This window comes from Oenanthe melanoleuca, chromosome 7 (genome assembly GCF_029582105.1).
Source record: "Oenanthe melanoleuca isolate GR-GAL-2019-014 chromosome 7, OMel1.0, whole genome shotgun sequence".
Taxonomy (NCBI): domain Eukaryota; kingdom Metazoa; phylum Chordata; class Aves; order Passeriformes; family Muscicapidae; genus Oenanthe; species Oenanthe melanoleuca.
In genome coordinates this window covers 18329370-18344440 of record NC_079341.1, presented here as the reverse complement: position 1 = coordinate 18344440, position 15071 = coordinate 18329370, and the positions used below count along the sequence as shown (strand labels likewise).

The window sequence follows — 15071 nt, the reverse complement described above, 5'->3', positions numbered from 1 at the left end:
TGAGCTGTCAAATTCACTACAATACATTTTGTAGTCAAAAGGTAAAATATAGGTTTTTATCTTTCTTGAGATACAATCCTCAGTAAAGTTCTGATTTTTTTAAATTTTCTTGTTCAATTCCTTCAAGTTTTTGAGTTTTTGAACTGTTTTTCCCAAAATTCATATATGTGATACAACTTACAGGACTGTGAAACACATTCTTTTTAACATTGTTTTATTGTATCAGGATTCAAAATAGTGTAAATGATGTGCTTTCATTATTTTACAAGTAAAAGTCAGGTAGGTTTTTGTTTTTTCTGGGCACTTTGGTCATGTACTGACATGTATAATAGAGAAATACCATTACTCCATGATGCAGTCAGGTTAAATGGTCAAGACTATCTTGAGGCCATGAAACACCAGAAGAAGTTTGTGTGAAGTGTGCATATTTTTAACAGCTCACAGCAGACTTGATATGTGAATTATTCCCACTAAGGTAGCACAAAAATGCAAACGTATTTCAGGAACATCATGTCAAGCTTTTTGGGACCAAAAAAATTACCATCAGAGCAGAGGAAAATCAAAGGCATGATCTGTCTGCTTCATGCTGCTCCCACAAACTGGCCTTCCCAGTAGTTCAGTACTCATTTAGCATATGGAAATATCCAGATGGTATTTTGCCAGCTATGCTGGCTCATGACTACTCCATATCCACTGATGTTGCAGGCTTGTAGGACAGGCAAAGGGCTAGCCAGGACTCTATTCTAGTGACATGATGTCACGCTAGAAGATCTTAGTTGCTCTATCTTAAGAGAAATTACTCAATGCTTCTCAATAATGTATTGAATTTTGTTAAATAGTGGATGAAGGAGTCTCAGCTGAGCCAGACCAGGCTCAAGAGTGTGTGTAAAGGAGCTACCCACATAAAGAAGACAGAGAAGAGAATGGGAAAGAAGTTTGAAACTGCTAGGAAGCAGTAAGTGAGAACTGTTGCTGACACAAGAGGTCATGTAACACCACACAAAGAGGCATCTAAGCCCCAGTTCCTCATTCAGTGTCCCTTCAACATACTCTTGCAACCTCATATAGCTCAGAAGCTGTCACCACCTATGCAATGGTAATGCCATCAACAAAGGGGTAAAAATATCATCTTTTTTTTCCTTTCCTAAAAGTGCTTATACACACTTGAAAAAAGATCTTGCAGATCTTTCTTCATGATGCCTTTCCTCATGGTTCTAAAATTATTAGGAATTCCCTTTGATTGAGTATAACCTATTCAGATGTGGATTTAAATAGCTCTCATATACCCCTCCATTCTTTGAAAAAAATGTATTAGGCCTTATTTCAAAGATTTGAAATACTGAGATCAGACAGCTGAGAACTCTTGGATTTCAAACAGTTATGGAAAAAATCCAGAGATCTGAATATGCAGCTATATCTGTGATCTCAGCTTCAATTGGTGCAATCATAACATAGCCTTATATTCATGTCAGTCTAACTCCTGCAAAGATTACCAGTCTTAATGTTGGAAGCATATATGAGGTAAGATAGCTGGGCACAACTTAGTCAACTAAGTACAGAAGTCTGTAGTGTCATCTTTCAGAGATGTAAAATATACTTAAATATGTTTAAATATGAGTGGAATGGAAATGTAATTAATTGTGTGCTGAAGCATCTGGTGTCTAGATTCCTCAACACTTAAATGACAGCATGAATGTTCCTTAGCTCAGGCTTTAAAGCATTTATTTTATTTTAAAAATACAGTACAGTATAATGCCATTAAAACATCAAATAAGCCCTTAGTAAAGTTTGTGGTAAATGAGGCAAGAAGTCTTGCTGTTAATTTTTATTTTTAAGAGTTATCTCAGATGTATCAGGGCATACATATTTTACATTGGTATCATTCAGGTTTTGATAAGCTGTCACTATAAGAATAGTGCAGATATTGAGAACTTCACACAGAAAACTGCAAGTCAAGATGTGTACTGTGTGATGTCACATAGCTGGAATTCTGGACAGAATAATACCATGCAAACAGGTATAAAAATGTGGAGGCCTCACTAAGCTTTTAAAGTTGCACCTGGCCAAGAAAAAAAAACAGAAAAATTTGTCCTGAAGGTAAACATTATTCACCAATAAAAGGAAATAGCCTGAAGCCAGGAACTTGCTACTACACAAGAAAGTAGACTAGTTACTTAATTTAGAAAATATTTTACACCTATGTTTTGAGGTAGGAATTAGCAGTGAAAAAGAAAGAATGACAATGTTTTGCTTATGGGAGGCATACAATCCCAACCATAAATAACATGCTTTTTCTTGCTAAAATTAGAACTTTTTTCTCAGTAAGACTTAAGGGCTATGGGAGATCTATTATACCTATTTCAGTTAAACACCATATCATTTGTGTACTTAAATGGGAAGATATTGCCTTTTCATTCCTTGCCTTAATCAAAATCTGAATGTGACAGTCTAAGCACAGAAAAATCAAAGTGGCTGGAGAGAAATAAACATCAATCCTTTCCAGCCCTGAAAGAAGATTCTTTCTTAGCTGTAATTATGGCAAAATAGCTGTAGCTGAGTTAGTTTCAGCTTAGGTAAGGATAAGCAGCCATACAATATGTACAGTTGCATTCAGCCATCCTAATTCACCAATTTTGGACTAATTACCATCAAATACAGAAAATAGAAAATGGGGTTAGAACTATAGCAAATGGCTTCAGCTTCCAGCTGCATTGTCCTACTGGTCTCCCTCATGTATCTAAACTGGAGCCAAAGCTGCATTCTTTCCCCACAATCTCCTCTGCTGCCTTGGCTGTGCCTGTGACAAGTGGGCTGAGCTGGTGGACACTGAAGATGGAAAGGAGGACAGCAGTTAGGATTGGGTCCTCTTTGCGTGCTGTTGGTGGAAAATGACTACACAGTAAAAGAAAGGAAGGTATTTCTGTGAAAAAAGCTACTTGTTTAGTATATTAATTCGGAATGCAAAATTTTCTGATCTTAGAAGAATTAGGTGACAAACTGCAATCATCGGTGAAAGAGAAAGCTTTCAGAATCCTTAGCCACCCAGCTTAGATTTTGAAGGCATTATACTATGTGTCAGTCATTGCTCTCTAATATTACAGTCTTTAAAAGGAGATGTTTGACAAACCTGCAGAAACTGAAACTGGCTTTCAGACCGGCCTACCTTTTTTGATCACCTCTTACTGGACAGCTTTAACAGAAATTTCAGTTTGCCAAATTCGTGGGACAGTAAATATCTTTTCAGTTCAGTAGTTAACAGTAATCCCTAATTATGAGGAGACTCTTTTAGGTTTGAAAGGGATCCTACAGGCATCAACTACAAAGATGATGTTGACAACATGATGTCCATTACAAAAAGCTGCCTAGTCAAGCATGAGAGATGTGCAAAAGTATGAGGGTAAAGTGTGCGTAGTAGTGACGGGAGAAGAGAGTGAACACTACTGGGCTGGTGTGTAGGGAAGCCTGTTAGGGTAAGAATAGCCCTCTTCCATTCACGTCTAAGTTATGGATGAGGATTTTTGTGCGTAAACGGCTGTGGGGGCTAAACCTAGAATGCATATGCATAGCCTCGGGGGGAGGAGAGGAGCGGGTGAGTGCGGAGGAGGGGGAGCCAAGATTACTGTTCTTTGCCTTTCTCCTTTCTGCTGGCCCCTCCTGACACATGACACCGATTCTCAGAGAAGCTTGCCGCCCGGCTTATCCCTCCTTTCCTCACAGAGCACCTTCACGGGAGGGCAACACAGCTGCCAGCAAACCCAGAGCAGCATCCTGCACCTCTGCACAGCCTTTTGCTTAGGAGCATTGAGGTAAGGACACCTTGCCTTCTATGTGTCTGTGGGCACAGCAACTCCCACCCTGAACTATCACAAGCCAAGAAACCCTACACACAAGGTTGTGTTAGGAAATTTTGTGAGTAAGCTGACTTATGCTCAGTCCTGGGAGGTTCATTCTTGCCACCCAACTGCCCTTTTGGTATGCACTGTAGAATTTGCAGGGAAATGGCAATGAAACCAAAGCTAAGCAGGAATGATTTATCAGACCCTGAGCAGCCTGTGAGGTATTCTATGAGGCCAGGACAAAGTGTTATAATCTCTTCAGAAGGAAAAAGTACTATCAGTAGATAGCTGTTGAGCCTAGGCTCAGCACTCTGGGCTCACATCCCCAGGATTGCACAGCAGGTACATTCATGCACCCTCAGGCCATGCCTGCTCCTCCATAGCACTGTTGAGGCCAGGGGACTGGGATAGCACGGAGAAATGTGCACGAGCCTCTGTTCTTGAGAGAACAGGGAAAAACTGAGGTTTGCCTCGGTACCTCCTTCTCTCCATGTAAGCTCTGGGAAAAGCAGGTTTAGAAAAAAACACCTCTGTGAATTACACTTGGGCTTCACAGTGCATCCCCACAGGTACAGCCGTGGCAAAAGTTTCCGAGAACTATGATACCAGGCAGTGAGAGAGAACTGAAGTGTGTTTGTAAAAGTCTGTCTCCAGTTTGTCACTTGTTAGAATGATATGCACTATGCTTGAAAATCATTCCAGTATGTCTTCGTGTATTATTTATTATGTTTTTGAAACTATTTTACCCAAAGAAAGCAAAATCAGCTTGTTTTTAGGGATGATAGTTTAAAATACAAGATTGCTAAGCATCCTGTTGAAGCAAAATTTAATAATGTTTTATCGTCCTTGTACTGCTGTGCTTCTATATTTGTGTTGTTTAGGAAACAAACAAATGATGCTCATCAGATTCTGGTGGCTTTTGTGGATACTTGAACATCATGAGTTTTTAGCAGAAAATCTCAGGGAAGACAAGATATATGGATTGAGAAGATCAAAACCTAAACACAGTCTGTCAAATATTGTAGAAAAATATCCCAGCCCAAGTGATCAAGGTGAATATTATAATTTTAAAAGAGGTGCGATTTTAAACATCCTGATTTATTTGGATTCTGGACTTTATGGCTAGCTTGCCTTCTAAGATGCTTATAATCAGCCAGGTTTGCCTCATCCTGCATTGTACATGCCTTATTTTTCCACTTTTATCTTTTTACCCATCTTTTCCCTCCCTTTTTGTTTATTTCAGAAAAGGATATAGCATCTGTATTTTGTTATTATGTGGCTGAGAGTCTATTACTGTCAGAAGAATAATAGCCCATATAACTCCATTTTCATAGAAGTAATGTCATCAGTAGTTCAGAAAATTAATTCTCTACAGATCCTGCTTTTGGAAATTTTTGCCGTAGGATGTGAGTATTAGTACTAGGGACAAAATCCAGCTCTGTCAAATCACATTCCACTGTCTTGTTCAGTAAGACTCATTTTCTTGTACATGGCTTCAACCTATTTTGGTAGGATATACAGTGAAATACCAGAGAAGATGACAGAATGAAATTAAAAAAAAGCATTACAACATTTCTCATTTCATACTGCATGAACACCAACACACCTTCAGTTTCTTATTCCTTGAGGCATCTGTTCTGGAGCAAATCCCTCAGCCTCTATCCAGCCCTACCTTCACGAAGGGCTCACTCTTGTGAACATAGACGTCATCAAAAGTTTCCGTAATTCTAATCCTACTCTTGAATCCTAAAATACATGTAAGGGTAGAATGAGATTTAGTACGAAGTCACTCCACTCACCTATATACCTATTTATTCTAGATGAAGATTGCATTCTGGAAATTGCTTTTTTACTGGACAGCTCCGAAAGTGCTAAGGACTATAATCATGAACAACAGAAAAAATTTGTACTGCAAACAGTAGACAGAATGAAAAGTCTGCAGCTTAGTTCTGGACGTAACCTTTGCTGGAGGATGGCCTTACTTCAGTACAGCAGCACTGTTTTCATAGAGCAAACTTTCCATGACTGGAAAGGCCCTGAAGCATTCAAATCCCACATTGCTCCCATCGCCCACATAGGTCATGGCACCTACACAACTTATGCTATAACTAATCTTACCCAACTCTACATGACTGAAGGGACTTTGGGTAGTGTAAAAGTAGCCGTGCTTTTCACTGATGGAGTGGATCATCCAAGAAACCCAGATATTTTTGCAGCTGCAGCTGATGCTAAACATCAAGGAATTGTATTTTTCACAATGGGAATGACCAAAGTGGCTGAGGAGGTTAGCAATGCTGCCAAGCTCCGGCTCCTGGCCAGTGTCCCAGCATCCAGGTTCGTTTTCAACCTCCAGGAGAAAGAAACTGTGGAGAAGTTTCTTAAAGAAATGGTGTGTATGAGAAAGAATTTGAAATAGTGTTATGAACATATGTAAATCTTGTCTTATTTCCAATATTTTGAAAACACATTTCTTCGATATACCATTGAAGAAACTTGTAAATTTTACATGTTAAAGTGGCCAAACTATTAATGTTTACCGTTGCAATTTTAAAAAATTATGGCTGGATAAGAAGAGTCAGTGATTTCAGTCAAAAATCTATAAGAATTGAAGATATTTAAATTACTTTTTAGACTGGAGAGATTGCAAGAATATTTCTCAGAAATAAAAGTTTAGTTCATGTTAGTCAATATATTAATTGTATAATTCATTTAGCTAGTTGCTGAATATATTTATTTTCATATTTTTCAGTGTCTTTTCTATAGAGTTGGACTAAAACTTTAAGTTTCTAATGTTTTCAATATCTGTCTTTTACAGAAAGACCTGTCTGAAGAAGAGGTAAATATTTAAACTATATTTTTTTCCTGTGTTGACCTACTGCTTAATATAGATATTTACAATTATATGGAAACATAATTCAGGAAAACTGATAGCTCAGGAAGGTGATTAAATGCTAAGTCTAATGGGATTGTCTTCAAGTTAAACATGCTTTTGAATTTGCAGGACAGAGGTTTAATTTGCTATCCTAAGGTAATTTACTAATGTATTTAGTAATTAATAACTTATTAATTTACTAACCCATAAACTGACCTTGTGAGGAGTTTGGAAGTAAAGCTATTATCAAATTTTGGATGGAGTGTAGGAGGCCACCTTCTGGGTGAGTGGTAAACTGATAGTTAAAAGATTTCTGTAAAATATGTAAATATAATTTCTGGTCATTACAGGTGTATTTAAACTAGCCATACAATAAATTAAAGAAAATGTCTGTGTATTTTCTATCTCCTCCATTAAAATGTGATGATTTGTACTATTTTCATTCAAAGTGTCCCCAGGTTGACAAATGTAACTGTGAGAAGGGGGAAAAAGGCCTTCCTGGTCCTGCTGTAAGTAGCTGTCATTTCTCAAATAACTGATATACAGTATAAATTAAAATGCAATTCATTGTTGAAAATTTTAATTCAATTTTAATAAGAAGAAATTATTTCAGCCCAAAGAAGATGCCACACCAGCAGGAAGTGCATAGATACCTGAGAATGCCATGAGACATTCCTTCTGTGCGAGAACAGACAGAAGGAAGAACAGTGTGATGTGGTGAGGGTCTCCTTTTAGCCACAGCAGTGTGAAAGGCAGAAAGGAGCATCTTTCCTGTTGCAATTGGATAAGACCAGCTGGATCTAACTAGTCTCAAATCAAATATTAATATCCAAAAAGCTCTTTGAAAGCAAGAGAGAGCAAAAAATACTGAAGCATTAGGAACAACTGAAACAAGAATAAAGTGGACTGAACTTCTTTCAGAACACTCTTACAGATAGAACCCCTTAGCTAATCTAGGGGGTTTCTTCATATAAGATTTGGTGATCTAAATGGCAAGGCTTACATTCCAAAAATAACCAAATTATCTGATATTATATCCCTGTCACTGAACTAAAGCACCATAGTACCTTACAGCCCTTACAGCTGAGAAGAAAACAAAACATCCACTTAGCAAACTGAGTAGTTACAAAAACAGCTGATCACCTCTTTTCTTCAGAGTAGAATGGAACAGTTTTGTTTATAACAAAGACAAAAGAGAAAAATTTCTGCCTATTGAGCTGGTCTTCCCAGATATTCAATTTCAATGTTATGGTAAATGCTGTGATTTTGAGAAATAAATCTATAGGAAGCAAATATCTCAAGTTTGAGAAAAATAGCATACATATTGTAAAACAACTTTTTTTTCCTAACATATATCATAAGAATTGTGTTTTGTTGTTTCCAGGGTAAAAAGGGTCGCACTGGGGATGATGGAGCTCCAGGCCTGAAAGGAGCAAAGGTGATTTGTTTTTTAGATTTAGGAGAAAGATTTGTCTTGTCCTTATTTCACTGATCTTGAAGTTTAATTATTCATAGGGGGAGCCAGGTCTTAATGGGATCCCAGGACAAGATGGAATAGAGGTAAAAAATATTTCTTCCCCCTTCTTCTCCAGTGAGCATTGTTCCTTTAAGGCAAAATACCATCTTATTTTTGTTTTGTTTTTCATTGTTATAAGAGCAAATTTCACTTCTAGTTTACCATCTAATGGTTCATAAACATTAGAAGAACTGAAAACATTCTCATTGCTTAATGAAAATTAATGATTCCTTCTTATATGTGTGATCTAGAAAATACTCTCCAATAATGCATAGTACCTCCAAAACATACACGTGTCCTGATACGATAACCTAAGGACATTACAGAAATTGATACTCTGCCTGCATCATTCTGAGTTTATTTAAATTTGACAAATAAAGGACCCAGTGTATAATAGCAGTGAAAAATTTGAATTAAATACATATAGAAAGTAAGTGTAGGACCAATCTCTTAGTGTGTAATTCTCAAGTCATTCACACATGAATCCCTCTACTTTATGCTTTCTTCTTTATTCAGTACATCCTTTTTAATTAGGGACTTTTTCTTGTTTTCTTATTTTAGCATGTTGTTCACTGAGATGGAAATATGAGCTCTTCTTGATCTGTTTTTACATCACCAGAATCCCAGTCTAAAATGATACATTCATACAAATTATTTACCCATACAGCAGCATCTGCCATGACTAAAAGGCACAGTACTTCAAATCATATTGCCATCTTTATCAGAGCCATCTTTTCTATTTGAAATGCTATTTTTCTGAAGAGAGTAGAATATTAAGGAAGCCAATATTCATGTTCCTGCTTTTGGGTTCTATATTGTCACAACCTGTTATGCTTTTTTGTTTTCCCAGGGGAAATCTGGATATAAAGGAGAGAAGGTACTTCTTTTAGCTAGAATTGATGTCTCCATCTTTGTTGCTATTTATTATATATAGTGCTGTATTTCTTCTAAATACTCATCCTAGCAGCTGCTTCACAAGCTGTAATAGATGTAACTGTTCCTCAATGAACTTGCAGCACAATTGCTGTAATATGTTCTGGCTAGAATAACATTTAGGTTTTCAACTAAAGCACCTACAGAATAAGGATGATATGCCAATATAACTCATAAGTATTTATTCCTATTCCTTTCCAGGGTGAAAGAGGTGAATGTGGAATCCCAGGAATAAAAGGAGACAGAGTAAGTAGCCACAAAGGTGTTGTGTTTCGAAGAAACACAGTTAAACCACAAAGGAAAAAAAAAATCCTTGAATAACAGCCATGATGATAGATATAATGCATATATTAGTTCTAAGGCTGAAGGAAATTGACAACTTAAAGTTTTCAAATATATGGTCCGCAAGGACATCATTTTTACTAACTTCCTGAGCTCTTTCTATATTTTCATATGATTCCTCCTATGGCCCTCCCTAAGGCTGAGTCTGTTAAAAACAATGGTAAAACTCTACTTTAACAGAGGCAGAAGGCTTGAAATAGTAAGCAAAGGGAATGAGACATAAAAATGAAAACAAGGTTTCTAACTTCAGTCTTTAAGATTTAGTGCATAATTGCTGTAAATATTTCAAATGGAGCAAATAGAGTTTAATCCTGGATTACTGGTCCTTGATAATGATCATTACACTGTATTTTGATAACCAGTCAATTTAAAACTATTTGTTTAATATTTTGTGGCTGCTGAGCTTCTCCTAAATTTAGTTTCTATTTTAACGTAAAGCTATCTAAATAAGACACCTTTGTAAAAAGTTGCCTAAAAGTGGTTTCGACAAAATCTAAATATATGGAAATATATTCTTTTTTTTCACTTACCTTTCAGGGCCCTGAAGGTCCAGTAGGCCCCCAAGGAATAAGAGGGATTCAGGTAATAAAGAAAAAAAAAAATACCAACTATGAAAACAACAGTACCTGGTTGCCTGGGATTCAAAGATCTGAAATAACACTACACCCCTACTGACATAGAATCTTTGAGTTGCTGAGTTCAAGGCACCCAAAATCTATCTTCTTAAATAGCAAAATAAATAAGAATTTGGAAAAGTAATCTAGTCAAATAAATCATCCGTATAATTCATTCAGTCTCAAAGACCACAGCAAATACAGTTCCATAAAAACCAAAATCACTCATTTCTTTTTCAGTGTCTTAACTATTACATTCCCTCAAGAAGTGCATGGAAATTCTTTAGTCTCTTATCATCCCAATACTCTCAGACTGATGGCCAAGAAGCTTAGCCCATCATAGATGTTTCAGTAGATCTTGACTGTAGATTACCTATAATTGTATTCAAAAAAGGGGAGAGCCAAATTCTCTCCTCAGATACCAGAACCAGCTCCAACTGAGTTGAGAAACTGGATATATTCATGCATCACAAAGCAAACCTTCAGTTTTGATATGTTTAAAACTCTTATTTTCATGCAGACTTCAGCAAATAATAGATTGTTTTTCAAGCTACCATTTTTACGAAAGCTTGAAAAACATCATTGAAGCCACTCCTGTTTTAATAGGGTCTGCAAGGACAATCTGGAGATCAAGGGCCTGAAGGCCTGCAAGGATCAAAGGCAAGAAATGCTTTATTTCTTCTCTTTATTAATATTAAAAGCTATTAATATAACCTCACAACAACTGTGACTTTATCCTTATATTCTATACTCTTCTTGTGGATGCAGTTTAACTTGACACAGATAACAAACTCTGTAATTTTTGTACTCTACAAGGTCCTTAAGAAAGGTGTTACTTTGCTTTTTGTATCAATTTCAGGTCCAAAACACACTCCCATCTTTATTAATGAACAGTTAAAATATGATAGAGTCACAGAACACTACCTAGCATTGCGTTTCTTCAGTTTTCAATTTAAAACTTTTTTCCCCCTAAGTCCCAAACAAGAATTCTGTTTGACATCTAAAATCAAGCCTTTTCTTGAAACTGAACATTCTCAAGAATTCTATAGTTCTAAAGGAATATTGTCATGAAGAAAAACTTGAAAATAAGTGTAAAGGGTTCATTAGTTGTTATCTTTCTTGATATCTTCTTTGCACCAACAGTAATACACAGAACAGTTGAGTGACAAAGTCTACAGATATGAAATATTTTTCATTTTGCTTAATCTCTTTATCTTTGTACAATATTAATTATTATAAGGGAATTTTGAAGCATTGGAAGGATGAACAGATGAAGTACCGTGTAAGACAATTCCAATGGGTTGAAATTCAGGATATACTAAAAATTAATCTACAATGTAAGTTAAATTTATTTTCCTAGACACCACTTTATAAGCAAAGTTGTTTTCTTTTCATTCTTTGATAGGGTGAAAGAGGTCTCCCTGGGCCACCTGGCTTACCTGGAGAGACTGGAATAGGACTGCCAGGCCCAAAGGTAGAAAAATCTCATCTTCTGTATTGCATGTGTTATAGGCTAAGGACCAAGACAGCTGAGCTAATAGACTTGCTGATTCAGAAGAAAATTCAAGACCATAAATGCTGGTTTTGTGGTACTGGAAAGGTATCATATGTTATCAAAACTGTTTGCAAACAGTTGCGAACAAAAATTACATTTTAAGTTTATACTTTAAAGGATTTTTTTACAGTAGTTGTTATGCTTGACATAAACTCAACCCAAGAAGAGCATGGCTAAAAACACATCCACAGTCTTAAACAGAAATTAATCTTGGCAAACCAGCCTTGTTGGTTTAGATGACTGGCTTAAAGAGAACAGAAACTGTATGATAGAAATACTGACTTCTTGGGAAAGGACAATAAGTGATAAATGACTGAGCATATGAAGGGAATAATTTATCTTTTAGACTCAACATTGTCTTCTCTCAAATGCAGAATTGAAGCTGTCCCCTAAAGCTGTGAAGCTGCACCAGTTCAGTGCCTGTTGGGCCTTGCATGGTGTATGACTCTAAGGACACTCAGATTTTCTCTGCTGTTCCTGTATTCCCCTACTTCTAATATTTCAAGCACAGAATGCCTGATGGGTTGTTATATGCTGCATACATAAAAATATCTAAATCAGTTGTATTTAAAGTACATCTTTTTTTGAAGGGTGACACTGGTTTGACAGGAAGACCAGGCCCCATTGGCCCACCTGGAGTTGGTGAGCCAGGATTTATGGTAGGTCTATTTTTCTATTTGGTGAGAGGCAAGCAGGACAGAAAGAAAAAATTCTACATACTTCCCCATAAAAATGTGTGCTGAATTATACCATCTCTTTTCTTTCTTCTACTATTTCTCACTCTTATACATATTACATTGTCTGACTCTCATTTCCCACAATAAACTGGAAATGTTTCCAAACAGGTATGAAAATATAATATCTGATGCAAAAGCACAACAATATAAATAAATCGGTCTCCTGATAGATTTAACAGTGTCAAATCCCTATGTGATAACTTTGAAGTTGACTGCTTTCCAGTATCACTAGAGCATTAACATCAGCCTGACTTCAAGGAGGAGACTTTCAGTATTTATAGTAGGTTTGGCTCTAAAGTTTCTTCTTTCTTTTCCTTCCCTTCCTCTTCCTGGCAGTTGCAAGCTCAATCACTCTATGGTAATTCAGAAAACCAGCATGTCAATTTTATGGTCCTTTTTGTTTCTATATATGAGGCAGCACCTTTTACTGAGCTATTTACAATACAACAGACTTAAATTCATTTCTTTTCATCCAGATGAAAGATTTCTAGTGCAACCACAAGTAAAATTTTGTTCTGTTTTTTCACAAGTACCTTTTATCCATTGACAAGGCAAAATTTGGAATAAACATTTCTTAAGAGGTGCTCCCATGAAAAAGAGAATGATCAATTGGTAGGTGAACTGACTGATTTCAATCCTGCTTGAAAATACACAACTGGAGAGCAGTGAGTTCTTGCTGAAGAACCCAAAGAGAAGAGCATTACAGATAAGGCTGGTGGTGACAGTCAGTCCAAGCAGGGCAGTGACGATTCCAGAGTCTCTTCAATAAACACCATAGAGCAAAGACCCACTCTGTGGGAGAAGAGGTGCCTGTGAGGTGAATCTTTCCTAGCCTAGCCACAAAGTACTGCTATAACTAGAGATTCTGATTTTTAAGAAAATATATTCTAAATATGTTCCTTTTATTTATTTTAACATTTATTTGCTTCAAAATAAGTTCCTTTTAATGGCTTAATAGAGCACAAATGTCTTTATCTCAGGAATAATTCTAGAGCTCTCTGCAGAAGGAGAAGCATATTTAGGCTATAACGAGACAAATCTATCAGGATTCTGCGATGTATGTGTAACCTCAAGCCATAAATCAGAGAAAAAAACCACAAAAAACAGGTGTGAGAAAACACTGTGAAGCAGACTCGATGTGCACAGGTGTTGGACATGCTTTTTTTTTTGTTATTTTCCCCTTGTGCTTGTATCACATCTGCTTTCAAAAAGAGAAGGGCATGCTATTACTCTCTCTGCCAATTACAGGAAATCTCTCTACAACTATGTCTCTTTCAGCATTTCTCTGCTTGGGCTTTAATGTGGTTCTATCCCTCATGATAATATTTGATACATTAGTCAGAATTAGCAAGAATTTGTAAAATGGAAATTTGGGGAGTTAAGATTTCCAAAATGTAAGGAACAGAAATTTCATAACCTGAAGGGTATTGTTACTGCTACAGGCCAGAATACTCATGACTTATTCACTGGGAATGCTGTGTTACTGTGTTATTTGTAACAGATTACAGCTACACCAGCATTTGAAGACATGCTTATAACAAACAATGACATAGAACACACTGCTGTTCATTTGAGTGATTAATACATATTCTAGGTCATTTTAAACTTATGTTAACAGGGGCCTCAAGGATCACAAGGTGTTCAAGGAGAAAGAGGTCCACCAGGAGAAGGGCTTCCAGGAGCAAAGGTACAGCAGTCAAAGGGTTCTAAGACCAGAGCAGCACCATTAAATGAGTGCATGTCAAAACAAGTCAACAGAAGACACAGGAATCTGAGACAGTACCTTGTAAATTAATATGAAAATCTGCCATCAAACAATCTAAAATATTTTGATGGAATTCACTTGGTCCAAACATGACTTGTAAGCACAGCTAGCCTTTGGGGCCTGTAAAACCAATATTTAATTATCTGATGCTCGATTTGTGGGATCTAAGCCTGGAATGAATTCCATAATTTAAAAACAGCCTCAAGCAATTGACTTTAAATAAAATACTACTAAAAGGTTCCCAGATAAAAAGTTTAGTATTTTGTTGTTGGGTTCTTTTCTTAATCCTTTGCTGTCACTATAGTGACAAGCTTCTGAGCTTCCTACATACCTCAGCCATTGGCTTAAGCATTTTAGCAGAAGACAATTCAGTTTGTGGGAAAAGAAAGGTGCTATCAGTGGTAGTTGTACCTACATGGATGGAATTACTAGAAGAATATTTTCTGCCCACTGAAAACCAGTTCCTAGGCTGAGTTGTCACTTTGGCCTTTGGTTACAATAGCAAAGTGACACAGCTTATACATGAACTGAATGAGCAACTGAACAGTTTGCTCATTTTTATGCAAGCACCAATTATGCTTGGGAAAACAATAAAAAATGGTTTCACAGATGCAGAGCCCAACCGCCCCTTTTACTAAAAATTTTAGGATTTCTGCTTAGCACAATACTGTTGTCAGCCAGATTGAAATTTAATTGCTGCTAGTAACGTAATATCTTCAAATATCCAATGTGCATTTTATGATGATGAATTACATAAATTATTTAACCTCATTATTGATGGCTTGTATCTGCTTGGCAGATCTCATGAATGAAAACTAGCAAAAATACAATTTGAAGAAAATGCACTGCAAAATCACTCAAATACCAATTCATGTGGGAAGAAACACTAGAACTAAAACCT

General features: G+C 36.6%; 1 protein-coding gene across 1 annotated transcript in view; it reads left to right on the top strand.

The window, feature by feature from the left end:
• Nucleotides 1-4731: 4731 nt before the first annotated feature.
• The window catches only part of LOC130255837 (collagen alpha-1(XXVIII) chain-like), a 29752-nt gene continuing 19412 nt past the window's right edge, over nt 4732-15071 (top strand). The window contains exons 1-13 of the mRNA XM_056496892.1: nt 4732-4888; nt 5657-6225; nt 6652-6672; nt 7158-7217; nt 8093-8146; nt 8224-8268; nt 9075-9101; nt 9359-9403; nt 10037-10081; nt 10720-10773; nt 11519-11587; nt 12259-12327; nt 14024-14092. Coding sequence (XP_056352867.1) covers nt 4732-4888; nt 5657-6225; nt 6652-6672; nt 7158-7217; nt 8093-8146; nt 8224-8268; nt 9075-9101; nt 9359-9403; nt 10037-10081; nt 10720-10773; nt 11519-11587; nt 12259-12327; nt 14024-14092 — 1284 coding nt within the window. The remainder of the gene's footprint in view (nt 4889-5656; nt 6226-6651; nt 6673-7157; nt 7218-8092; nt 8147-8223; nt 8269-9074; nt 9102-9358; nt 9404-10036; nt 10082-10719; nt 10774-11518; nt 11588-12258; nt 12328-14023; nt 14093-15071) is intronic.